Source organism: Sturnus vulgaris, chromosome 4 (genome assembly GCF_052056855.1).
Source record: "Sturnus vulgaris isolate bStuVul1 chromosome 4, bStuVul1.hap1, whole genome shotgun sequence".
Taxonomy (NCBI): Eukaryota; Metazoa; Chordata; class Aves; order Passeriformes; family Sturnidae; genus Sturnus; species Sturnus vulgaris.
Genome location: NC_142246.1, coordinates 60,719,660 through 60,746,781, shown reverse-complemented (window position 1 = coordinate 60,746,781; position 27,122 = coordinate 60,719,660). Strand labels below are relative to the sequence as shown.

Below are 27,122 nucleotides of genomic sequence, written 5' to 3'. Positions count from 1 at the left end.
TTTCCTTTAGAGGGATTTTAGCTTAGCTTTAGTGTTCAAATTTTGAAATTAATGTTACTTATTTTTGAAAATAAAATAAAAGCTAAAATCTGGTGGGAATTGACTGTGGACATTGGGGGCTAAATCTTTGGCTTGATGGTTTTTGTTTTTTTTTTCTAGGTCTAAAATATTTCCTTTCAATACTCAAAATATTTGGGTTTGAACTCTGTCATTCTTTGGTTGCGAGTTAGAAACATTCTTTATTTTATGAGATACCCATTGGTGACGAAGTGACTGTCTTTGGGCAGGAGAAGAAATTTCAAATCAAATTAATCAGTGGCTCCTATTTTCATCCATTCTCAAAAGATATTGCAGGGGTGGCATGCCATACTCCCGGGGAGAGGAGGTGGGCTCCCACCCAGGCTCTGTCACCTGCCTGCAGCAGTGACAGCCTTCTGAAGGCATCCTATTGATGGTTGTGATAAGGGCCTCTGGAAGACGTGGTTAAACACATAGGCAGGGAAGTGCTGATTGAAGGGGATCCTGGAGAGAAGCCCTGGCACACAGAATCTGTGGGTGTAAGAGATAAAGTTGCCATGGTGAGGGTGCTTGCTGCCCTGAGTACATCTCAGTGTTCTCTGTGAGGAGTGCTCACACACTGCTGTGCTCACAGACCATCCTGCTCCCAGTAGTGTAGACAAGCAATCTGGTTGGCATTTTCATTGTAACCTGCTAATATTTAGAATTTATTGTGATGCTATTCTTCTGCAAGGTTGCTTAAAATATGTTAGGTTAGCACTAGCTAATTTCTTTTTTTTTGTCATTGTCAGGTGCAATTATAAGATTCCAGAATTGCTTTGTCTGTAAATGTCATGCTTAGACAGTATTGAGAATGTCATTCTGGCCAAGAGAAATTTTCTCTTGCTATCTTGTCTAACACTCCAGAGCCACCAAAGAACCACTGAATGAAAAGTTACCGAGCACTGGTGAAATGTGTCTTCACTGAATGCAAAAAGTACAAAAAGAGGGACATCCCCCAGCTTCACATTTCAGCAGGCCTGAGTCAAGGGTTGTGTAGAACTGGAAATCCTGGATCTGAGCTTGTGACTAAGTTCCTCTTACAATATAGGAAATCAATCAGGCCAGGTCTACAACCATGGAAAACTCCAGCCCGAATCCTGATAGAGCCTTGTTAGGGAAATGCTGCTGTTACCCTGGAGCTCTGCAGTCTCTGCACCAGGACCTCAGGATCTAGATCTCAGCTCTGCAGGAGCTGAAAGCCTTAGCTAAAGCTACATTTTCCAAGCTCCCTGGTGTAAATCTGCAGCCCTCAGGGTTTTTGGACTCCCAGGCAGTAGCAGCAAGCCTTAGATCCCTGGCACAGCTGGCTACTTCTGAGTCAAGCCCAGGGAGCAGGGGGAAGGAGGAGTGCCACTCAGTAGGGTTGGAGAATCACACCTTGTTTGCCAAGAGTTCATCAAACCTCTCCATGTTTCAGGTGAAATATTTTGCATTCAACAAATTGCCATTTTCCAACAAAAATCTGTCTCACTGAAATGTTTCCAACCAACTTGACTCACAAGTGAAAGCGAATGTGTGGAGCTCAGCTGGTGCCAGTGTGCCCTGATCACATGTTCATCCATTAGTAAGGAACAAATGTATGTATTTGCCAGCCTTTTTGCAGGGAGTAGCCTGGAGTGCTGCTGTCAGGATATAAAATTTATTTGCGAAGCCATAGCAAAAAGATTTTTCAACAGCCCTGCTGCTATTATGCTGGGCTCAGTTGTTCCTTCTCTTTAATGAGGACTGTATGAAGCAAGAAATTGTATAATTATATGTATGTAGCTTATATAGTTTAATGAGTGTGTCTGTTCATATAATACGTGAGCCATTACATACGGGTGGATGGAGTTCCCTCTAAAAGGTAATCGGGATGGAGCCTGAGGATAGCAGGCATTGTATTCATACTGGGGCATGCAGGCTCTGTGACAAAGAGCCTGCAGTCAAAATATGAGGACGGTAAGATTTACTGTGATCTTTAATTGACTGATAAACTACAATAAATGGCAGACACCATTTCTCGTGTTTCTATTGTATCATAAAAGAGCTGTTTATTTTCTGGGAGAATTAATTTGCAGCAAACTGTTTCAATAGCTCCTCGGTATTGCCAGGTGCTATGTTTTGACTCTAATGATACATAAATCAATGATGGACATTGCTGTGCTGGTTGGGTTGTTGTTTGTTTGTTGTTTTTTGGGGTTTTTTTGCTGGGTTGCTCTGAAGAATTTTTATTAGTTAGGTTGCACAGAGTTATGTTTCTTTTTAATTAAGAAATCTATTAGTTATAGTTTGGAAGTCTTTATGCACTGACAGGTCATCAGGATCTGATTGTAAGGACTGTTTGATCTAAAGCAGACTTCATAATTTCCAAGCTGCAGAAACAGATGTTCTTGGTTTTTTTATTATTTTTTTGTTTGTTTTCACTTGAGTCTGATGTTTACATTCTTTGACTTGTGTGAAAGAATCCTACTGTTCTTAGGGTCTGAGCACTTTCCAAGTGATTAGAATGAAGAGTTCACTCATTAGTTAATATTTTCTTTTGGTTTTTTTTTCAAACAGTGAGAAAATGCAGACTTGAAATTTCTGCAATTCTGTTAATTGCTTGGCTTAATACATGCTTTTATCTTTCACCTCTTGAACCAGGTTCATCAGCACCAAGACAGGGGTGAGACCTTCCAATGCCAGCTGTGCCCTTTTACCTCCTCCCGCCACTTCAGCCTGAAACTCCACATGCGCTGCCATCAACATTTCCTCAGGACAGAGTCTAAAGTGAAGGAGGAAATGCCAGAAACTGAGGTGAAGGGCTCACCACAGCTAAACAGTGACTCCTGCCCAGGACCACAGAGGGAAGGAGCAGGGCCTGACCTCACAGGATCAGCATCTGTATCCAAAACCCCCGATGTTGCTGGGCAGCCTGGTGGGGCGGTTCCACCTTTGCTGGTGAAAGAAGAGCCCAAAGACGACACTGGCGCCTCAGCTGCACCTTTTGTGCTTAGCACTGTCGACAGAGCCCCAAACAACACAAAGCTGAAAGACTCCCCTGACTTCGTGGCTAATACAGCATCAGCACTATTCAGCCAAGACATCTCTGTCAAGATGGCATCAGATTTTCTTATGAAGCTATCAGGTAACTGAGCAGCAGCATTGGCTGCTCCTTTGTGGGCTAGGAGACACTTTGTCTTGGTATTGCTAGGAGCAAAACATTGTAGATTCTGAACTTACAATTTCTTGTTTCTCTTGATAGCACAGGTGTATGGTGGAGGGCAGAGGGGAAGCGGTGAGAGGAGGAAGGGATTTTGCTGTTTAATTGCTGGGATTAAGAGTGAGAACTGTTTATCCAGGCTTTCCCATTCATTAGTATTTACCTTGGCAAATCTCTTTGTGGTGCATTTTCCAGGCATGCTGAATACCTGTAGTTCTAGTTTGAAATCACTGAGGGTCACCCAAGTGTCCAGGGTATTCAAATATTCAGTTCTTAAGCTCTCTGCCTTTACCCACCTCTTAAAAAGGACCAATAAAGTATTCACCTTCCTTTCCAAGTAGTATTTGATGCCTGTGTAGTAAATGCATGTGAAGTGTGAGTGTTACTGCATTTGGGTTCTGTTGCTAACACTTTTAAAAGAAGAGCAATCCTAGAGATTCATGTACAGCTTTTAAAAATTATTATTATTATTGTAATTGAAATTCATATCTAATGCCAAACATGTTTAGTGTTTTTTCACTGTCAGATTATTGCTGTAAGAATTATAGTCATATGTGAGACTGAAGTGTAGGATGTGTTTAGGGTGTATCTGTTATATTTTATGTGCTCTTTATTGATTTGACTGAATACTTCAGAACAGTTGATATGCTGGGGGTGTGTTCTATGCCAAATGTTTTTGAAATTGGCCTTGAATTTTTGAAGAGAAACAAGTCAGGAAAAATGTCACTCAAGGAGCTTCTGTTTTACAAGGAGGTCTGTCCCTTTGGGAAGTTTTAGGTTTTGGAGATAATCATTACAACAGAAAATAGTCAGCTTTCTCCTTTAAATGGAAAGTAAGTTGTATTTGAGCAAATTTTATTGTCAGATGAACTAAGGAATTAGCTCTGTCTTAATGCCCAGCCTTGGTGAAACCACAGCCATTTGTTTAGGAAAACCTTCCTCTCCTCATCTTCCCAGATCTTTGTACCTCTGGGGTCACAGTTCAGTGAGGAAATGAGGAGAATGGGTTAATACAAGACATCAACACTGAGGCTTCATGGAGCCAGCCAGGAAAAGAGAAAACAGCTGGGGGCAAGCAGGAGCTGAATTGGGCTGGCACAAATGGTTTGCTGTGTTGGTTGGAAGAAGCCACAGGACCTCCCTCTGAAAAAAATATTAAATATCTGTCAATATAAATTATTATAAATTATTACTCTGACTGACAAAAAGCGGGCAGGATGAGTCTGTTTGGATTTGCTTCTCCATTGCTTTACTTGAGTTTCAAATTTGGACTCGGTATGAAATCCATCTTACCCTGTCCAGCAGCTGTCCCACACATGTTGTTGCTCCAATGTCCATCTTAAATTCGGGTTGCTGTGCACGAAGAGGCTCTGCACATCAGCAGGGCTGGCCTGGGGAGGGTGTTCCTTGTGATGGCTGCATGGAGCAGGAATGAGAGCAGCGTGCAGGATGGGGGGGAAAGCCTGAAAGCTGACAGAACGTGCAGCAATTTGGCGTGTGGCTTTTCATGTAAGCAGTTGATGGGAAGCTGTTCACAGTTTGGCAGACGGTCATGTTTTCAGTGTGTGCTCTATTGGCATCAGAGAAAGGATACAAATGTACATTATTCATGCAAAAGGCCTATGCAGTTATTTTATGGTGACTTACTAAAGGTCTTGAAACCTGACTTGTATGCACTGTTACCTAGCAACATGTTATAAAGTCGCTGGGGGAGCAAGATGTATCTGTAATTTTGTATGTGCGCATATTTGGATTAAAATGTACTGCCAGTCACGAAGTTTGCTGCACAGGAAGAGCAATGTCAGAAGGAAGGGAATTTCTTTACTTCTGAGATTTATATTGTGTTACATAGATTTGGTTCATGCTTTCCTCTATGCAGAGTGCATAAATTTAAGAGTAAAAGTAATTCTCTTTTAGCAAGTTGGCTGAGTATTACCTGCAGTTTTGATGGTTCAGCTCTGCTGAGCAAAGTTCCTTTGAGTGATTTCTTTATTACGACAGTCTTGTTAGACCCATCAGAACTTCAATTATTTGCCCTACCTTTCCAATGATATAAATCTTTTGACATCTCAAATTATATATGCCAATTGAAACAGCCAACACAGATTTTTCGAGACCAAATTATGTCAAAACAATCTAATTTTCTTCTCTGACAGGCCTTGTGGCTAGGAAAGAAGCAGTAGATAGATATATACACTTTTAGAATTTGGCATTCATTCCTATTCATGACTATTGATGTTCTAAAGGAATATTTATTTTTGCTCGTGTTTATTGCTTTGTGTATTTTTGCCAGTGTTTATTGCACCTCTTCTTGCTTGGTGTCAGTCTGTATACCTCCAGTTTCATGGGAAACCTGCTGAAGTCCACCCATCATATCCATGTCTCTCCAGTTTAGAGACAAGGGTGTCACATATGACAGTGTCAAATGCTTGGCAAAGCCTGCTCTGCCCCTGTCCACCAGTGCTGTAGCCCCACTATAAAAAGCCACCAAATTTGTCAGGGACGATTTGCCCTGGTGAAGCTGTGTTGGCTGTCAGCAGCCACCTCTTTGTTTTCTGTGTGCCTTAGCAAAGTTTCCAGGAGAACAGAGATTATAGTATATAATCATAAAATCAATGTAATCAGGACAAAAAGTAAGGATTGTATCGCTGTATTAGGAGAATCATTCCCAAGCTGAGGGTATTTATGCCTCTAGGATAGTTTGGCTGGAGAGATTGTGGCATCTCCACCACTGTGGAAGTGTAAAAACAGCTGCCTGTCAGATATGGCTGGTCACATATTAAGCAGTAAGATGGACTCTCAATCAGTGGACCATAGGATGTCATAAGCAGTGGCAAGAAATGTTATCCAAACAAAAACAAGCAGCAAGCTGTAGAGATGCAGATTGGGGGAAAATTTACAGATGTTCAAAGTTAGACCTGATTTGGAGCAGGTCAGAGATGAATTATGGTGACACTGCTCAAAACACCCATTCGGTTTTTTTTCAGAAAGGCTCAGGGAAGGCTTTAGGTTTAAAGAGTTTGAGAAATACTGGTGTGGGTGACCTTTTCAAGACCACTTCATGCCCAATTCTGTGCCATTGCTTGCCAGAAAGATCTTTACTTATGTGTTTTATGAAATAAGGCATAACACAAATCACCAAATATAAATCTTAAGAATTAGAACAAATCTTGATTTTTAAAAAATTTTTTCCAGATTCAATTCTTAAGGTCCTGGTTTAAGGTAGGAGAGGATTTTAAATTCACAAGAAATTTAAAAGAGTTCTCTGAAACTTTATTCAGATTTTTTTGTAAAGACAATTAGCAGGTGACTCAACAGATAAAGAGAATATTTAAGCATGGGCACGTTTTTACCTTCAAATCTTGCTCCTCTGATTTCAGTAGGTCTGCTTTAAATTTTTCCAGTACCAGTGCTTTGTCAGAATGTTTTCCTCCCCCAGTCCATTAATTCCATTTTGAAACTTTATAACAGCATCATATCTTGATTCAAAGAGTATTTGATTTTTGTACACCTCTCTTTAAATACTAGTGTCCTTCTACCCACTTTTCAGACTTGGGTGTTCTGGAGGGGTTTTTTTGGTTGGATTTTTTTGTTGTTGTTGTTGGGGTGGTTTTTTTTTTTTTTTTTTAATAAAAAATTCTTTCACAATGATCCAAACCACAATGGCCAGTGTACCCTAGTGATGTTATTACTGTGCCTACGTTATGTGCTGCAGTAACTTTTAACATTCGGAAATAAATGAATCCCAACAAAATGAATGGGATTCTTGCACTATTGCTCTCCATGGGATTCTGTGTAGAAACAGTAATTGGTACACATCCTTCATTGCTGGCCTCTCTCCCCCACCTCTCTGGGTTTAAACAAGTGCATTGCTCCAGCAAGCAGGTCTCTTCATCTTGTGGAGTGGTATCAAGTATGCCCTGCCTCTGCTGTTCTTTTTATGTGCCCCAAGTTACTTTCATGGAAAAACTTTAAAAAAAGACAGGAGGAAGGAGCTAAAATGCTGAGGGTTTGGGGCTGGCCATGTTAAACCAATTAAAAACTGCTTTCTCTCGGTTTGTCATATCTGTTGTCACTGTCATGTGAGGAGTCAGGTCTTTATTTTGGGAAATAAAGCCACCATGAGACTTTGGTGACTGTCCAAAATATTTGGGCTTTTCATTTGTGTTTTATTAGCTGATTCCATTAATGGAATAATGAGAGAGTAAATCATCAGACAGCTACATACAGCACTTTAGTAGAAAAGCTAAGTAATCACTTAGATTATTTGTTCTGTTTGGCTCTTGAAAATTACTGTGGTCCTTAAAGGTAACAGAAGTAATTTGAAATGTTTTATCATTTGCCATTGACTGTACCAAACTGGTTGGCTTGAACTCTTCAAACAGCTATTTTTAATAAAATAAAAGCATATCCAATTAAATTGCCATAATTGATGTATTTGAGTAGCAAGTTCCAAAGAAAAAAACGTGCTGTCTATATTTGGGATTCATAGTTTATGTCAGAATGTAAAATTTCAATTAGAATATGTAAGTGTGCAGGACTGGCAATTATTGAGCCATGTCCTTGATTTAAAAATACTGTGAATTCCATAATGCTGCTGTCAGTGTAAATACCCCTGATGTCATCAAGTTCTCTCTTTGAAGTCTCTCCAGACTTCATTTTCATAGCTTCCATATAGACCTTTAGTTTAAAGTAAAATTCTGGTGTGCAATAGCACATCTACTTAAAACTTGGGCAAATAAAATCTTGTTCTAATCTTTGCTAGTGATACATCGTCACCTTTATAATCTCTTTTCAGCAATTTCTAGTCTTGTATCCACAATTTCCCAGCATCCATAAAATCACATTGTTGCATTTTACATCTTGAAGGAACATGTAGAATTTAGCAAGATAAAGTCCTAATCCACCAATTTAAAATGCAGAATAACAAACTCCTTTTTTTTTGTGTACTCAGTCCAATACAACTTAAAAGAAGCCAACAATATGATTCTGGACTAGGTCTGTGCTTAGAATTTAGTTTTAATGTCTACACAAACCCTTGCATTTGGAGTATAGGACTGGACTAGGCTGATGGCTCTTTTGTTTCCCTGAATACACTATTACTCTGGGCAGAAGTCCGAGCTCATGAGCCTTTCTCTCTCATCTATCCAAAATGGGATTTGAAAACACTGTTAGTTCAATCATCTCTGTTTGTTTTGTTTTTTGTTTTGTTAAGCAAATATAAAGGCTGGTCTGGTCATATTTCTTTTCCCTGTTTCTGCTTCTTTGTAGAGAGAAGACATTCCCATATTGCAAGTAATTCTTTCTCATCAGCAGTAAATTCCTTCTTGTTCCTTTCACTGCTCTCTCTCTTTTCTCCAGTGTCCTCACAATCTTACCTTTTCTGCTGTGGTTTTGGTTTTCACCTGGAAAGGAGGAAATGGTCTTGGCAGATGCTGCAACCTTGTTTTTAGTCTGTGGGGCTTTGGCTGCATAGCAGACACCTTGGGATGTTGGGAGGGATGTGTGGTTCTGCACCTGCCTTAGCAATTTGCCTGATTCTTCCATTCCAATTGGACTAGAGCATGGGGAAATTTTGAGGGCACAATAGCAGGACTGGTCATTCTCCTTTGCTATATCTCATTGTGCTTGACTCCAGCTTTCTATACACAGAGCAGCTTTAAGGAAGATCAGTTTAGTTAGCTAGCCTTTCTTAACCTGTGCTCACAGTTTTTAATGTACTTAAGTAATATGATTTGGAAGACCTCATATTTTAAGTGGAATCCTGAAGCCCAGGGGTGTCAAGTCATGGCATCATCATATTTGTGATTGTTTATTCTGCTATTGCACTGCTTTGATAAAAAGAAACATGATTGTGAGCACCCTTGAGTCACAAGTAGCTTTTTCCTTGATAATGCCTTTTCTGTCCCTTATAGCCCTATAGATTTGTTTATTTGGCCAAGGGCAGAGTAGAGGGCTTTAAAATTCGGGTGTAATTGACTGAGAATTCCTAGAAAGGTTAGGTAGCATGAAGTGCCTTGGGTCTTACTAATACTCCAGGGCAAGAGGCACTAAAAGAAAATGATAGACCAGCTAGACTGTCGTGCCAGAAGAACAGTATTTCTCCTTTTGGGCCACTCAGAGTGTATGCAGCCTCTGTGTTTAATAAGATGAACATAATTTATCAGCCCAATTGAATTTTAGTCTGGAGATTCTCCAACAGGTTCCAATTCCATAGATTTTTCTTGCAAAGCAGTCAGCTCACTGAGGGCTGCTTCTGCAATGCTTGTGCCCCTTTCCCAGTTCTTGAATGTCATCAAATACAAGCCATGGTCTCCATACAGAATATCAGTTCCTTCCTGGATATCTCAATTGCTAGAGAATAAAATAGTAGGTGACCCAAGTCACACCCTTTATTGGCCACAGGGGCCTTCAGGGTGATGTGATGCTCACTGTCATGGGACTGTGTCCTCCAAATACTGCAGAACTGATCTGTCAAAGGCCCTTGGTTCATTTTAATCACCACAGCTCAGAGCTTACCATCTGGGATGGAAGGCTCATCATAGTTCCATTCAACACAGACTCTATGGATGCTTTTTCTCATGGTCTTTTTTTATGGCAGAATTTTTGTTGTAGATTCTGATTTTTTGCTTGTTTTTCCTCTCAGACAGATGGAGCAGTGACCAGCTTCTTGCTGATTGTAACTTGTAACATTGAGCTTGGCTTGGAAGTAATCAGCCCATTTTTTCTCTTTCAGTTATAAACATTTTGAGCATTTAGAAATCCTCTTAAGTGGACTGATGGAGTTAGCAGCTTCTATCAGAGTGTTTCAGATTAGTGGCAGATGCCCAAGGCTTTTCTTGTGGCATTTGGCAGTTTCAGGAAAGTGTTATAACTTTCGTCATCTACTTTTGCCAAATGGCTCAAATGGTTCCAGTTGCCAGGAAGATAAAAATCAGCAGTCTGGAATATTCTTTGATCTGTGTTTTTTCTGGATATGGAATGGAACAAATGGAGCATTATCCACTGTGCTTGAGAGATTCCTGCCTGTTGGTTTCATTTTCTACGTGGGTTTGTTTTGTTTCCTCGCTGTGTATTTCAAAATTAAATTGCTGGGGTTTTTTTTGCTCAGTCTGCAGACAACACATCATTCTGTTCTCACTGCTGTTCAGAATGAATGTAAATTAAATACAAATTAGGATATGTGTGTGTATCTATTCTTCTATGTAGATAGAAGATAGTCTCCTTTCTGGGGAGTAATAATGTTGTCATTCAAATATACTTTAATAATCTTCAACATACTCTTTTTAATTCTTGTCTAGTTCTGATTTTTTTTAGGGATTCCTCAGTCATGGGATTTTAAAAAACTAGTCGTAGTAGACTTTTATTTCCCTGATTTGTTACACTTTTTCTTACATCTGTTTATTGTTTTCCCTAAATTGACTAGTGGATGCATCACACTTGCTATTTCCCATGTGTTACCAATTTTTTCCATAGTTGTGGATCCAAGATGGGACAAGAGTGGTGGGGACTTTTGTTGTTTAAGGGGTCTTTTTTGTGTTGTGGGGTTTTTCCCCCTCTAGATTTAATGTATGCATCTGATAAATGAGACAACCTGCCCTTTTTTATTTGTCCTTCTGTTTTAGGCTTCATTTACATTAGAATCTGCTTTAGTATATTTCAAGGAGTAAAAACCCTATTAGTTGTAGCAACTGGCTTGAAACTGACCCAGTAGTTGTCTGATTTTATTTTTATTTTCTGGGGGAAGAAAAATGAGGCAAATAACTCTTCTATTTTTGTGATTTATCTACAGTTTAAATGTTTGGTTTTTAGAAAACATCATCAGTTTAAGGAATGTGCTGCCAGTTAGGAAAGAAGTAGAGTCTTATTTCTTTAATTAATTTATGAATTCCAAAGCAGCTAGAGTAGGCAGAATCAGTGACATTGGTAAGAGCAGCAGTCTGGGATTCTTTGCCTTCTTGTAACACTGCCAAAGACACACCTTCAGGGCGTCCTCTGGGTTGGGGGACCCTGGCTATGTTTTATTGGTGAAGTATTGTGAACACACAGAGTGTACATATCTCATGAAGAGCTCATTTAGATTATGTCTGATGCTGTGCTGGTAGATTTGTTACCAACATGGTTTTGTTTGTCATTGTTACCCTGAATGATGGCTCAGAAGTGTGAGGTGGCAGTGGCTCTGTCACTGCAGGAGGGATCACGAGTGGGCTAGGGACAGAAAGGGAAAGATGTACAGAGGAAAGGAGGGAAACCTGGTTCGTTTGGGATCTATCACTTCATGGGATCAGTCAGGTTGGGAAAGACCTCTGAGATCCTTGAGTCCAGTCCATGACCAAACATCCCCTTGTCAACCAGACCACAGCACTGTGTGCCCCATCCAGTCTTTCCTTAAGCACCTCCAGGGACAGTGATTCCACCACCTCCCTGGGCAGCCCATTCCAATGTCTAATCACTAATCCAATGTCTAATCACTCTTTCTGGAAGCAGTTCTTCCTGACGTCCAACTTAAACCTCCCTTGGTGCAGCTTGGGACTATTTCCTCTTGCCCTGTCACTGGCTGTCTGGGACAAGAGGCTGACCTCCACATGGCTACAGCCTCCTTTCAGAGAATTGTAGGGTAATAGTGACCCCTGAGCCTCCTTTTCTCCAGGCTAAACATCCCCAGCTTCTTCAGCCACTTCTCATAAAACTTGTGCTCCAGACACTTCACCAGCTCTGTTGGCTTTCTCTGGACTCAGTCCAGCACCTCAGTGTTCTTCCTGAATTGAGGGGCCAAGAACTGGACTATCACTAAACTATTTAAACTCTGATGTGTTCTGCCTTGAATTTTGAGCTGTTAGAACTTGTCTTCATCTTAGTAGGGTTTGAAGAAACCCTGGGATGAAGAGCATAGAGGCACCACCTTACACCTGCCCTCAGACTGGGTCACATTGGCTGCTGGCTTTTGCCTTGGTGATAAGAGGGTTTTTAAAAATGCTAATTTCTTCCAAAAGCCTTCCTTTTGATCCTTTTTCTTGTTGTAGGATAATGCAATAAGCGTCTGCCACTGCCTACTATAGCACCTAACTCTTGTAATAAGTTCCTTGCTTAAGTCTGTGATATTACATGAATTCTGTTACATTCTGTTTGTTTATGGGTGTTTTTGCCATGGTGTATGATTGCAAACTTACACCGATCTATGCAAGTTTAATATCACCTCTATTTTAAATGGTAGAAGAGTATAGGCTCACCCAACCTGTAGTGCTTGCTCTACCTGGCTCAGTTTCTGCCCTGGTTCGTGGCAGAGACAAGGCTGGGTCCACAGGTTAATGGCTGTTCTCAGTGGGTTGTCTTTACCTCTTCACTCGGGCTCATGCTTCCTTTATTTTCTGGGACAGATTTGAATTAATACCTTTTTGAAATGAATAAATTCAAAAGACCTTTTCTTTCCCTAATGTTCTCTGAAAGTTCAGGCAGACTGCTCTCTCTCGGTTGCACTCAGATCCTGGTGGAGGCATTTCTCATATCAGCATAGCAGCTGGAATGGCAGGTTTTAAAAGCAAAGGACAGCAGAAGGTAATTCATCAGAGAAAGTTTGGGTCTCTTTTTTTTTTTTTTGTGACCATTCATCACTCCAGGTCAAACCCCAGAATAGACTGAGGCCAGGATCAAGAAGATAGATGGAATTTTTGTGTTAGTACCTCAGTAAAGTTAAGGTTGGCTTGGGTTGGCTAACTTGTATTTTTATGGGTTAAAACATGTTTTAGTGTTTCATATTTCTGCCTTTGCTCTTCTTTAAAAAATAAAAAATGCAAAAGCAATTCCTACTGCTGGTAAAAGTGCCTATGGGTCATGTTAAAAATTCCAGATATAAGGTAATTCAGAATTTCTGAAGTGAATAGAGCTAATGTGTATGTGCACATTGCTTATGTGTGCACTCTTTATACCACTTGTCTTAATCCTGTTCTTTGGTAGTGGCTTGCCAACCAACAAGGAGGAAAACCAAACAACTCTGAAATATAAATTGGAAAGATATGTTGTGTTGCAACTTAATGCAGTAGCATTAAATTCATTAGGACACCCCCAAAGACAAACACAAAAAATTGAACTGTGTGGAAATGAGCAAAGACTCAAAGTAGCAAATGTCAGTGTCTAATTCTGATAAAAATGACAATTTTACCTCATATTTTGGAGTTTGGGTCTCTGGGAGATGGCAAGCACTTCATGGTAGGATGCAGGAATTTGGGCTTTCTTAAAGTTTTGGGGGAGTTGCTGAGAAGGAGTGTGTGTGAGGAAATAAAAAAGTGAGGAGACTGAGAAAAGGTACAAAGCTGTGAATTGGAGAAAGTAGACCAAAGGTTTAATAAAGCAGGTAAATGTAGCCAGATTTTGTCAGGCTCAATGCTGTGACTTCCGTGTTTATGGAGACACAAGTTTAGAGGTGGGAAAAATACAAACTTGCCAAAGTTAAAGGTACTCAGTGAATCATCTGCTGTGTATTACTGGGAATTTAAAGTGATATTTTGGCCAAGAATAGGTGATGAAGAGACAGGAAAAGAAGTATCTCTTCATAGTTAAAGATAAAAATATATATATATATTTACGTGAAAAATAGTGTAACTTCTTTAGCTTTCTGCTTGTCATGCCTCTGCCCATGAATTTGTGTTGGCTGGGCTTGGAAGTATTGTTTAAGAGCTGTTCTGGTTTTATCCTTTTAATCAAACATTGTGCAAAGGTACTGCTGCTGTCAGGGGGTATCAGAAAGACCCTTCAAGAATGGCATTGCTCAGTGTGTAGATCTTAAGCAGCTCCCCAAAGTCTCCTTACCCTCCTGTGAGGCTGTACAGCTGCTTAGGAGGAGTATTTGAAAGGAATATTTTTAACTTATTCTCTTTCTTGGATATAGAGCTTGGAACAGTGCAGAGCTCTCTTCTGGAAATCTCTTAGTTCTCTTCTTAATATAGCAGCTTTTAGGACCTAAGAATTTGCTATCTTTTCCCTTTTACTCCCCTCTTAGGTTTTCTGTCTTCCTACTCTTCATCTCTTGCCTCTTTTCCATGCTTTAAAACCTTAGCATGTCATACACATAGGCTTTGCCAAATTTGCCCTTACATGAAATGATGTTTTAAACTTCTTACCAAGCCTGTAGAAAACCCAAAAACCAATGATGAGGGAAGAGCTTTTAGGAGAAGTAGGGGGAAAATAGTGAGAGGATGTTCTTCTGAGCTTTGGTACATGCAGTTGTTGTGTTTCAAAACTGCTCCTTTGTAGAAACGATGTAGAAGTTTGTTTGTCCCTTGAAGCATCTTTGAGCAGAGTTGGATGTGTCTGCTTCCATTACCTGCTTTAGCATTTCTTAGGTTATGGTTTCTTCCTGTTACTAGCAGTTCCAGGATTACACTAAGTCTCACTTCTTTCCTTCTCAGCTGCAAATCAAAAAGAGCCCTTGACTCCGAATTTTAAGGTGAAAGAGGAGCCTAAGGATGAAGAAGCTGGAAGTTCAGCTGTGTCTCAGCCCAGCTATGTGTTCAGCCAAGAGCCTGAAGCCCCAGCTCCAAGCGTCCCTGAAGAGAAACTCAAGCCACAAGAAGCACAGGCAAACGTGATGAGGCAGGACATGTCAGTCAAGGCAGCATCTGAGCTCCTCATGAAGCTCTCAGGTACATATTTCATTTAATAATATTGAATTTCTGGATTGTTTTTTTTCTTTGTGTATGCTAGCAAGGTTACCTTGCAAGAAGGTAGGTTCAGCTTTAGTAGCAAGCCAAGGAACGATTGAAAAGTCCTGTCTGCAAAGTGTCATGTACATGAAACATCTCAGTTTGGTCTGTAACCACACTATCTAATTATCTCTGCTCTGATTTTTCAAATTAATCATTATGGAATAAGTCAAAAGAAATGATGCCTTAAAGCTTTTAGGTACTGTAATTTTTAAAATGTATGAAACTATGTTAATAACAATTTATTCACATGTGTCACTTCATTAACATCATAAGAACGTTTCTGTACTTTACTGTACCTGACATAGCTTTATAAAACATGACTTTTAAAGCTTTTATGTTTTTCTGATGATACATTGTACTCAAAAATTACAAGATACATTGTTTAAAAAAAATTGTGTAAACCGAGCCTGCTTTCTGCATTCAGCAAGACCACTTGAACTTGCTTCCATTGCCTCAGTGATAGATTCTTCTGCCAGACAAGTAGGCAGTGTACACATATAGATAAAGCTGGAGGGAGTCAAATAAAAATGTATGTTCTGCTAATTATAATTTCTCTACCTGTCAGAATCAAGGTTTAAGAGAAAGTAAAAGGGTTGAATTCTTTCTGCTAGGATCAGATTAAGTGAATGATGAAAAGGCTTTGAACTTCTAACAGATGAATTTTTAGGACCAAGCCATGAAAGTCAGTCTGGCAGGCTGGGTTTTGTGCTTCTGCACCTGAATTGGATCTGATAGATTTTAGGTCTTCTCCAAAACTGGACAAGATTTTTTTTTTAATTATACCAAAGTCATGCAAGAAGTGCTGGTGGGAATACTTTGTAGGTTTAGTAACTTCTGAAATCCCTGTTAACCCTACCTTAAATCAGGTGTCTTGATTGGACACTATCAGCCATGAATTTGAGCTCAAACTTGTATCTGAAAGACTTGAGCTGAGTAGGATCTCCCCCATAAAACATGTAATTAATTCACTCCTGTTTAAGCTTCCACACTTTAATTTGCAGAAGAATTTGAATCACTGATTTGCGAGACTTCCATGTTAATGGCAATGGGCCATTAATTAATTAATTGTTAATGGCAAAAAGATTTTCCCAAGTACAAAAGCCAACCAGAGCACCAGTTTCCAGATTTTTTTTTTCTCAGACTCCCAAATACGAAACACTTGGTTATTGGTGTAATTCACAGTTGCTGCTGGTAACTGGTTTGACTGCAGTGTTTTGGTAACAAAACTTTGCAGCCTCATGAATGCTATGGTGCATATAAATTTATGTAACTATTTTTATAAAGAAAGAGCTCAGTAATTTAATGTTTTGTCAGGTACTTCAGAAACACAGGGGTTCTGGATTGTCAGTCTGGAGTCCAGCATGAGCAGGCTATGTTTAAATAGCTCCATTGCTGCCTGGTATATTTTTGCTTTAAATACCTGTTTATGTGAGAGAAATCCAGCGTGTATTAAATCTTGGTCAGGTCTTCAGCTTGTGTTGGGACCTCCCAGGCTTTAAAGGCTGTAGTAAGAAATACACCAGGGTAACATTTCTCTTACAAGCTCTTAGGGACCGAGCAGTTTTTGCTGACAGTGGTTTTTTTGGCTAATCCATAGATTAGGTTGTGTGAAGAGTGACTTGGATTTATGGAGTCGGTGTTGCTGCCATCGTTATTCCCACATCAGCCAGGGGTGGAGTTACACCCGGTTTGTTACAGACACTTTTCAACTTGCACTTCCTTGAATTACCATCTAAGGCAGAAGCTAGAGAGGAAAACACTGAGATACAGTTTAATGTGGGACAGCTACAAGAAGAAAGTCTTAAGATGATCAGCCTCTTTTGTTGTTTATTTTGGGTTTTTTTGAGTCTTTATCTGGTAGAATATTCCTATATCACTGTTGACTTTGCAACCTACTGTAAGCAATTTTGCAGCCTGGTTTTGGTGACTTAGGATTTACTTAAACAATTAAGCCACTTATTCATAGAATCATAGAAGATGATGCCTTAAGTTTTAGCTTTCAGTCATTTCTTGAGCACCTCTGTGGTTGGTGACTTCACCACCTCCCTGGGCAGCTCATTCCAATGCTTAGCAGCCCTTTCTGTGAAATAATTATTCCTGATGCCCAGCTTGAACCTCCCCTGGTGCAGCTTGAGGCCGTTTCCTCTTGTCCTGTTGCTGTCTGCTTGGGAGAAGAGGCTTCCCCAGCTACAATCTCCTTTCAGGGTGCTGTAGAGAGCAATCATCTGCTTCCAACCCCTCTGCCATGGGCAGGGACATCTTCCACTAGACGATATTGCCCAGGCTTGAACACTTCTAGGGATCAGACATCCACATTTCTTCCTGAGCCACATCTTGAGATTAAAGGGAAATCAAGAACAAGCTTCCTCCTTTTTCATGGTACTGGAAAGAAAAAAGAAAACTGGAACAAGTATATCTTGATGTTTTACTCTCTGTGGGAAATCCTCATTCAAGTGCCCTTGTTAGATTTGATATATTTTATAATTGGGTTTAAGTCAAGTCCTTCCAGATTCTCTATATGCTTGGTAAGGACTGAATGGATTGTGTTCTTGCTTTGTTATTTTCACTTTCTTCTGTGTAATACTAATCACCAAAACCTGCATCACATACTAATTCAGGAAGGAATTTCCAACATAAGTGTTGTGATTCTTGCATTCCTGGCATGCATGCTGCTGTTATCCTCTGAGCAAGAGTACTTCAGCCTTATGGGCAGGAGCCACGTGGGATTTGGGCATAGACTTTGATATCTCCTTCCATGTGAAGGATGAACTGGTTTGTATTTTTCACAGGGAAGTCTCTTTTCCCAATCAGAGGTGCTATGTTGCCAGCTCTTAGCTGTACAGGGCAGTGGAAGGCCTGTCCAGCTCTGGAGCCTGGTTTGGTCTGGTGCATACTTGTAGGTTAGATTTACTCCAAATCACCAGCCCTTTGTCAGCCACTCAGAAATTACTCCAGAGCTAGGAAAAATTATAAGAATAAACATCTCTTCCTGTAGTAGAGCATTAACAGAACATTTGTTAGCTGCCATTGCTGAAGCAGATGGAAAGAAATGAGAGAAAATCACACACAGCTGTTTGAGTTCTACAAGACAAGACTCTCAAGCTGAAGGGCTCTTCAGACACTTGCTTCTAGCAACATGACCAGAGTTTTGGGATCAGGCCCCACACATTAGTTTGGTGGAATTGGACCTTTTACACCAGTCCTTTCTCTCCCATGTTCCCTTGGGATTCGGGTCTTCTACCCCACAGTTCATAGACTTGATACCTACTCATACCTGTTCCAAAGGATTGTCCAAGCTCAGAGGGCTCATGTCTCGGGCATGTCTGAGCAGAACTCACTTCCACCCAAACAGCCAGGATAGAACTTCCTAACAATCAAGCTGCTATTTCAGAATAAATAATTTTGAAAGAAATGGTGTTTAGAAGTTAACAGCAAAGTTTGAGCAAATTTTCGACCTCCGTTTTACAGAAGAAAATAAAATTACCACCATGATATGTATGAGTTCACATAGGTGAGCTGGGAATTCTGTCCATTGCTAAGTCTTGACTGAGGCTAGATCCAGTGGTAAGCAAACAGATTTGATGAGGTAGTGGAGTGGGGCAAATTGCTCTCATCTCCGTTTGGAAGGATGCCATCCCTGCAAGATTTTAAATTCCCATAAAATATTACATAAAATCAGTTAGAAGAAATGGGAGTAATGTGTTTCAAATACACCTGTTTTTTACATTTTTACCAGTTCTCTTTCATAGAAAAACTAATTTATTTCTCAGAATGTTTAATTAAGTGGTGCCCTCAATGATTCCTGGTCAATTTTATACACTTAGTCTTGTAAATTGAAAGGTAGGTTTCAGAGGAGACTGAAATTAAAAATAAATATTTGCATTTACATGCCAGTGTTAGAGCTGAAAAACTCATTTTCTGCTGAAATAGTCATGCTGCTGGTATGTTTAGGGTATGCATTAGCTTTTAGAAGCATACAGTGTTTTGGCTTCTTGTCCAAAAATGAGTGTATAGGTGGAGGAGTATAAAATCTATCCTATTAGCACTTTTTAAGTAATGTTTTACTGAGGGACATTAGTATGTCCTTGTCTTTCCTAGAAATGTTGTCTGAATCACATTTGCCTTTATTTCAGCTGTATCCTATATTTTGAATGTGTGCATTTTGCATGTAACTCAGGTTGTTTTTCTCCTCTCTTTTTTCTGTAAGTCAATTCCCCATGTATTGCACATCTCCTTGTTAGCCCAAGCAAGTGCATGACATCTGTACTATTTAGTTCCTTTGGAGTTTTTGTTCTTTAATCCTCAGGTCACACAGTGTTTTCTTGTAATACACCAGTACCATCAAAGTATCTTAATTTTGGGTTATCAGCACATGCAATTAGTGCAGACTTACTTTATGACCTCAGCACACAGTGTGAGATGCTGCCTACAATTGAGTCCAAAAGCATTCCTGATCAACTCCATTTATTGTCACCTAATTACATGATAGTTCTTCTTTTGGAACAACTGGTTATTACAGGGGAGGGGTGTGATGGGTTTTTTGGCTTTTTTTGATTAAGCCTTTATCCACTTAAAAAGGTTTATGATAATTTTGTATTTCATGCCCTGTAGTTAATTTTTTTGACACTGTATCATACATTTAATTGAGATCACATGGATTAGAACAACTATTTAACAAGTGTTAAACAAGGAGAAAAGAATGATAGTACAATTCTAGTATAAGGTAAAGGTCAGAACTAATCTTGCTGCTTATTTCTTTTCTGTAACATTGTGAGCTGCTCTGGGAAGTGCCTGTGTGGAGTCAGGCTGCTCTCTTTGGACATCCCTCACAGAGTCCCTGCACCTGGATTGATTGCAGGAGAGCTGCCAAGGCTTTCATCCCTGCTTAGAAAGCCTTGATAACAGGCAGAGAAGAGAAAATATAGGGAGGTCTTTTGTTCCTTGGGGCTTCTGTAGGAGCCCAGAACACAAGAGGGGAAGTGCATGATCTGAAATAAGATTTAACTCTTTGTGGGAAGTAAAGAAATGGCAAAGCATGGCAAGTCACATTACCAGATTAAACCCTGCTACTAGCCAAGTGGGTTTTGTTGGGGCTTTTTCTGGTTTTGGTTTTTTATTTTAACCAGGTTCTTCAAGTAAGGTCTTGCAGGTAAGCACCATCATCCTACCACTTAAATGGAAGGGGCAGCAGATGTCTATCACAGCTCTAATTAGTCTGCGGCTTTAATTTGCTCAATTTTTTTCCCTTGGATCACATTTCTGTGAAGCAGCTTGTAGTTGCAAAATTCTGTAACATGGGAGTTCAGAGGTTCCACTTTAATAAATATGAGCCATTTCATGAGGTTTTTTTAACTGCAGGATCCTGTTACATTGATTCATTGACATTGTCTTATATAAAACAGCAGTTTGAAAAAAATGCTAGCAAAAAAAAGTATCAAGCACAGTGCCCCAGAGAGCGTCAGATGTTCCTTGTTCTGTCTCTGTAGCAGAACCTTCAGGGCTCACCAACTGTTCCCTACCTCTGAGGTTTTATTTAAGCTGTTTTAGGGCATGTTTATTTCTAGCAAATCAGAACAATTAGCATAACAAAACGCCTGATTCTCCCTGCTGAAAGCTTTTGAAGTTGGTGCAAGTTGGCCCACTAGTTACCCCTGTCTGCTTCATTGTGGAGACTGGTACATGAGTCCAATTTATGAGACATATGGGAAAGGCTTTCTTCTCTTAAGTTGATTCCTAAAGTTGATTTGTAAAGCTGATGGGCATTTCAGCAAATATCAGCAACTTAGAATTTTAGGCGCATGCTGAAGTTTTAAATAAAGTGGTGGGAAGAAACAGGAATGATTTAACAAATATTCATTTGGTTTTAGCAATGCAAGGTTATTGGACAGCTGTTGTGTCAGCCAAAGGAATATTTACTGCATGGCTTATGTTTTTAATGAAATCTGTCCTTTACCTTTGACTTTTATCTCAAATAACAGGAAAAGCATTAGGAAGGGTACGGCACGTTCAGTGTCCCCTTCAGAGCATGTGAGTGCTGCATGGAATCACAGAATGGTCTGGGATGGAAGGGACCTTAAAGGTCATCCAGTCCAACCCCTCAGCAATAAGCAGGGACATCTTCATCAAGATCAGGTTGCTCAGAGCCCTGTCCTACCTGACCTTGAATAGTTCCAGGGATGTTGCATTTACCACCTCTCTGGGCAACCTGTTCCCCATGTTTCAACACTCATATTGTAAAAACTTCTTCCCTTATATATAGTCTGAATCTACCCTCTTTTGGGTTAAAGCCACTGCCCCTTATCCTATCACAACAGGCTAAACAGTCTGTCCTTACCTCTCCTGTAAGCCTGCTTTAAGGACGGAAAGGCTGCTGTAAGGTATCCCTGGAGCCTGCCCTTCTCCAGGCTCAACAATCCCAGCTCTCTCAGCCTGTCTCCACAGGGAAAAGTGTTCCAACCTTCTGATCAGGTCATGGCTTCCTTGTGCTTTGGGGGAACTGAACCTGTTCAGTCTGGCACAGGGGAACTAAAGGCCAAACTAATGGCAGCCTGCACCTACTTGAAGGAAACTTGGAAAGGTGGTGGATCTAAATTCTTGTCCCTGCTGGCAGATGGTAAAAGAAGGGGTAACAGCTGCCAGCTGCAGTTTGGGAGGTTCATAGTGGACATGAAAAGAAATTTCTAGTGCTGCATTAAAACAAGTGTCATCTTCCTTCTGAAAGTTCTGCAAGATGAACCTACAGCTGACCAAGTGCTGGAGGTCCATGAAATAACTTTGTATGGAGGTCCAGGGTCATCTATTCCAGACCTTTGCCCAGAGCAGGTCAAGCCAGGCAGGCTGCTGAGGGTCTTATTAAGTTTAGAATGTGTTCAGATATGGAGAACCCAACCTCTCTCAGCAATGTGTGTCAGTATTTCCCCATCCTCATGGGAGTTCTTTTTCCTGTATGCGTAAACAGAATTCCCCATGTTCCAGCTTGTCTGTTGACTCAAATGATCACTGTGCACTGTCTGACTTTAGCTTCTCTACACCTTCCCTTTATTCCTTAGAGAGCTGTTGACAGCAATAAAGTGTCCCCTTAGTGTTTTCTTGAGGCTGAACAACCCAGTTCTCACAGCTGTTCTCCTCTTCTGTCTTGCAGCAGCCCTCTGACAACCTTGGTTGCCTTGCACTGAACGTGTTCTGGAGATGTCAGTGTCTGTCCTGTGCTGGGGGAGCCCCAGATAGGCCACAATACCCTAAATGCAGCCTCATAAGTGCAGAACAGAGGGTAAGAATCTCCTCCCTCTGCCTGATGGCTGCAGATCTGATAATAGGGCCCAAAATAGGGTTGGCCTTGGGAGTTACAAGGGCACTTTGCTGACTTGTGCTCAATTGGAGCTGGATTGTGATAGTCCCAACTCTCAGAGAGATTGAATAAAGTCTTTCTAGAACTTGCTGGCCTCTGTTCTAGGCTGTAGAGTGATGGTGTCTGAGAATTTCAGAAGTGCTCTTACTGCTACACCTTATAGAGGTGACACTCTCAGACTTTCAGGGATAAATGTTGTGCCCTGGGCTTTTAGGTAGCACAAGTATTGTTCTACATTTCTGCTGTTCTAGGTTTGAAGAGTTTTTTTTAGCAGATATCACTACTTTGTGATTCCTTGCAGTTGTGAATGCCAGAGAACCTGAGAACTGTGGAAGATATTGCTTCCTCCTGGAACAAGCCTGTCCAGTACTCTGTTTTTCATATCTGATGTGGAAAATTGTCTCAGTGTGCCTAGGACGACATTCATTAAGGCTTTTGTAGATAAGATGATTAAAAGTTACTCTCCTCTGTAAAGAAACAGCATCTCTGTGGCTTGATAAAGTACATCCCTGTATAAAATAGTTTTCTCTTATTTTGTTAAGGTGTTTCTGTATCACAAAGTTAATAGCAGAAAAAGACCTGTCGGGTGATTTAGTTCATCTTTTGCCCTATGAAGTGTCTCAGCACTGCTGTGCTGTTATTCTGAGCCTCACCCAGGTTAGCCTTGGATGAATAGCAGACTCTGTTTTGGAGATCATGGTCTGGATACTTCTGAGCTATTTGAGTCTTTTTAGCCCACAGATTTTGCTGTTCTATTGTAGAAATCTGACCTGTTGGAAAAAACCTGACTCTGATATACTAACTTCATATTCTGATCCATTGCTGATTATTTAACCAGCTTGTCTACTAGGTCTGCTATAAAAGTCAAAGATAAAATGATTTCGTTATTTAAGGCAGGAAACCTTTTTTGTACCTGTATTTGACTTGAAGAACTTTAGCTGCACTATAACCATGTGAGATACCTATGTAAAGAAATGAGGGCTATCACTGTACTCCACAATGAACAGCACAGAAGGGAAAATAATCCTCAAGAAGCTGGAGTTTGACTGCCTATATGGTGAGACAGGTATGGGCATAACCTTAATTACAGTATCTTTGCCAGCACAAGATCTAGCACAGCACGGTTTTATGCCTGTGATTGCTGCTTGTGGGACAGACTGACTGTGTTTCCCTTTCATTAGCTCTTGTAAAATTATCAGAAGCCCTCCTTCAGTCTTGTCTTTGTGTGTTTGCTTTGGGGATTTAGAGTATGACAGAATTCATATTTGGCAGGGACATTCTGTCAGATCAAAAGAGTGCAGCTGGGAAGATAAAGGTCAAAGGAAATGATCAAATATGTAGATTTAGTTAGGGCAATTGCAGTGCTCGCTGATGGTGAGGGAGAGAAGGTCACTGGCATTGCTTGACTCTTGCCTTAGTTGGGGTCCTATCAGTTGGTCTGATACAAAAGCATTCGCAGGACAGGGAATTAAACTGTGTGGAGCAGCAACAGAAATAGAAATAATATTTTAAAAGCAGAGAGGGCAGCAAAGGTCAGCTTGACTCTGCACCTAAATTTGGCAGCTGGATGCAGAGCTCAGTCTGTCAGACATCTGAAGAACTCATTTGTTTGTGGAGTTACCTGAGCTTTTGATTGGCACTGTTACCTGATGCGTTCTTTTGCTGCTCTCTGTTCACTTTCAATGTCCAGCATGCTATTTTTATGCTTAAACAGAGATGCAAGGTTCTGTGATTTAAGAGAGTAATGGAAGCTTTAAGCAAAATTTTTAAAAAAGAGAAAAATCTTAACAGGACAAAAAAAAGGCTTTATGATATTTCTAACCAGTCGTCAACTGAGAACTCACTATAAAAATTTCTGGAGTCTGAGATGTATCTGTGGTTAGTAGATGGTAAAGATTTTTATCAATGTTTATATGTATCTTTTAAAGGTCAAGAAATGTCATAAGAAAAGATTGAAAGCACTTCATGTAAATTGTTCCTGGAGTATATCCAAGTGGCTTTTATGTCCTGGCTTCAATTTATTATTTTTTTTTAAGAGCTGTAGGAAGTAAAGCCACTTTTTCTCTACTCCAGGAATGTGGAGAGAGGCAAAAACCAAGGTAATGAAAAAGAACTTGGTGATACATACCAGTTTAATTTTAGGTAGAATGCTTATGCCTTCTTGATCAAAGGATTCTGTCCATCCTTTGCTGAGGCAACAGCATGACACCAACCAGCTGAGGAAGTTGGAAACACTTTTGGGGATAACCAAACCATGTTTTGGTGCCTCTGAGATCCATTGTAATATTGGGTAATTGAAAATGAACAGCCTGAATCTTTCACACTTGGAATAAAACCTGTGAAGCTGATGTACTCACACGTGACTTAGAGAGGATGGGAAAAACAGAGCAAACAAATTTTGTTGAAATTATTCCTTACCTGGGTGTCCCTTCTGGTATTTAATTCTGTTCATGCATGTATTTATGTTCTTGGTTCTCCACGCATATTGCCTTTTTTATGCTGTCTTTGGAATTTCTGGTCAGCATCCAGCCAGCAGAAGCAACACCTCATTGGGGAGTTCTGCCATGATACCAATGCCCTTTCAGGAGTGCTCTGAAGGAAAACCATTAAGGAAAAAAAAATCATCCTCTTTCTCTGAAACTAAATTGAGAATAAATTCTATAAGTCTTCAACTTCTCTTTTCACAGCAGAAAGTCTGAATCAAAAGGGCTGTATAGGTGTTTGGGGTGTAGTAAACAAATTACTTTGGAGCCTTGATTTTGAGATTTCAGGGCTTTTATTCTGAATAAAAAATTATCACTTACCTTGCAGCCAAACCAAAGCATTCAGCAACAAGGAATCCCAGGTGTAGAAAGTGAACTAGAAATTGGCTTCTAGACTATGGTTTTGTTTGCTAGACCTTGTTTGCTGGAGAGGGAGGCAAGGAGGGGAGGGTATGGACTTAAGAAAACTGTTCATTAAGATGAATGGACCTTGTAATTTATGAGGGAGTATCTGTCAGCCTTGAGAAAAGCATGAGCCCCAGAGTACTCCTCTCATCTACAAAGCCTGTGCAGGTGTAACAAACAGGTTCTTCACATGGTTGTTTGGAATTTTCCGTGAAAGAGAGTGGAAGAGGAGAAGATGAGGTTTCCTCCTCTGCCCCATCTCCCATACGGGTACTGCCGGCTGTCGGTGCTGGTGCTTCTGCTGATACAGAGTAATTTGGGGTTTGTGAGAGGCCTTCAGTGCCCACCTTAGGAGAGCTGATGTGGAGCTGCAACTTCATTTAATAAATAGAAACAAAACTTCACTAACAAGTGTGTCATCACACATGCAGTATTCATAGAAAGTGATGTAACTCTCATATTTGCAAATATGCAACTGTTTTCTGCTTTCTAGCCTGCAAAATTATTTTCAAGAGCTTGCTTCTATTTATAACAGCCAGAAGAATACTGAGGCTGTCAGCTGCTTGCTTCCCTTCCCATTTGCAGGGATGCAGTACGCAAATTACAACTCGGTAATTGTGATTTCTGCTTTGAGCACTCTGAAAAATTACAGCCTAATTAAATAATTACGGCGGTTGTTTATTTTTATTTTTTTTTAATACATATTTGCAGCCGAGAGTTTCAAGGAGGCCCAGACGGTGAAGATAAAGGAAGAGCCAATGGAAGTTGACATCCAGGACTCACAGGCTTCGGTGTCACCCAGCCAACCCGGCCAAAACGTTGGCTACAGCACTTTACTGGGGCGAGACATCAGCGAGCGCATCCAGAAGGCGCCCGAAGGCCGTGTGCTCCCAGAGAGAAATCTCTTCAGCCAGGACATATCGGTGAAGATGGCCTCTGAGCTGCTCTTCCAGCTATCAGGTAAATCCAGGGCAACTGCTTAATAGCTGGAGTTAAAGAACAAAGTGAGATTTCCTTTTTTTTTTTTTTTTTTTTTTTTTTGTGTAACCCCAAAGTTCTATGCAACTGTGAGATCACCGGTGCTGAAAACTAACAGGAGTTAAAACCTTCCTACCCTCACACTTGAAACGCAGAGGCCTTGCCAAATGTCCTCCATAGTTTGCATATGCTTTAAAGCATTGTGGCAGCCAGGTCAGGCTCACAGTATTTCAACTGAGTTGGAAAAGCCAGAGTTCAGCTCCTCTATATTTGAAAGCTAATTAAATAATTTGTGATGACTACTTTGATCCCTGTAGAGGGAAATCTGCAGATGGCAGTTCCTGGCCTAAGTGGCCAGTGGCTGCAGGATGCAGCACTCCTGGGGCTGCCACTGCCCACTTCCCTTGGCAAAGAAGGTGAACCTCCTGCATCACACAAAGGCAGTGGGACCAGCACTGTGTTCAGTGAACACTTGCATTGCACACTCTGCATGGGGCTCTAACACTCACGTGTGGAGCTGAAAAAACTTGTCGGGTGTTAATTTAAAAAAAGTCATGCCCATTCTCTAATCATGCTGGAACCATTTACCCTAAATTACCCTGAGTTATGCTGTTAGCCAAAAGCATTAAAATAGTTCTGCTGAATAAAATCTGATAGAGAACATATGACATATGCTAATCACAAAACTCATGTGTGTCCCTCTGCAGAAAAGGTGAGCAAAGAGCACAACCACAATAAAGATAACACCATCAGAACTACAGCCAGGTGAGTACAGCCCATGGTTATCTGCAAAGCTGCACAGTAAATAGCATTGCCTCCTTTTGCCCTGTGAACTCAAACCTGTCTCCTGCAAATGTGACCTGATAGTACAAATGTAAGATATTTCCATGAGTAATAGAACCCATATCTGAAAAGCTACAACTATAGATCTGATTGCTTAGGGTTCATAAGTCAAAAAGGCCTAA

General features: G+C 40.5%; 1 protein-coding gene across 5 annotated transcripts in view; it reads left to right on the top strand.

Moving 5' to 3' along the window:
• ZNF827 (zinc finger protein 827) overlaps positions 1 to 27,122 on the top strand; it is a 99,119-nt gene that overhangs the window by 35,483 nt on the left and 36,514 nt on the right. For all 5 annotated transcript variants that reach the window (XR_015803347.1, XR_015803348.1, XM_088164079.1 and 2 more), the window contains exons 4-7: positions 2,683 to 3,166; positions 14,647 to 14,880; positions 25,891 to 26,139; positions 26,865 to 26,922. Coding sequence is in view for 3 of the 5 variants with exons in the window: in XM_088164079.1 (XP_088020205.1) it covers positions 2,683 to 3,166; positions 14,647 to 14,880; positions 25,891 to 26,139; positions 26,865 to 26,922 (1,025 nt within the window). In the remaining 2 variants the exon portion in view is untranslated. The remainder of the gene's footprint in view (positions 1 to 2,682; positions 3,167 to 14,646; positions 14,881 to 25,890; positions 26,140 to 26,864; positions 26,923 to 27,122) is intronic.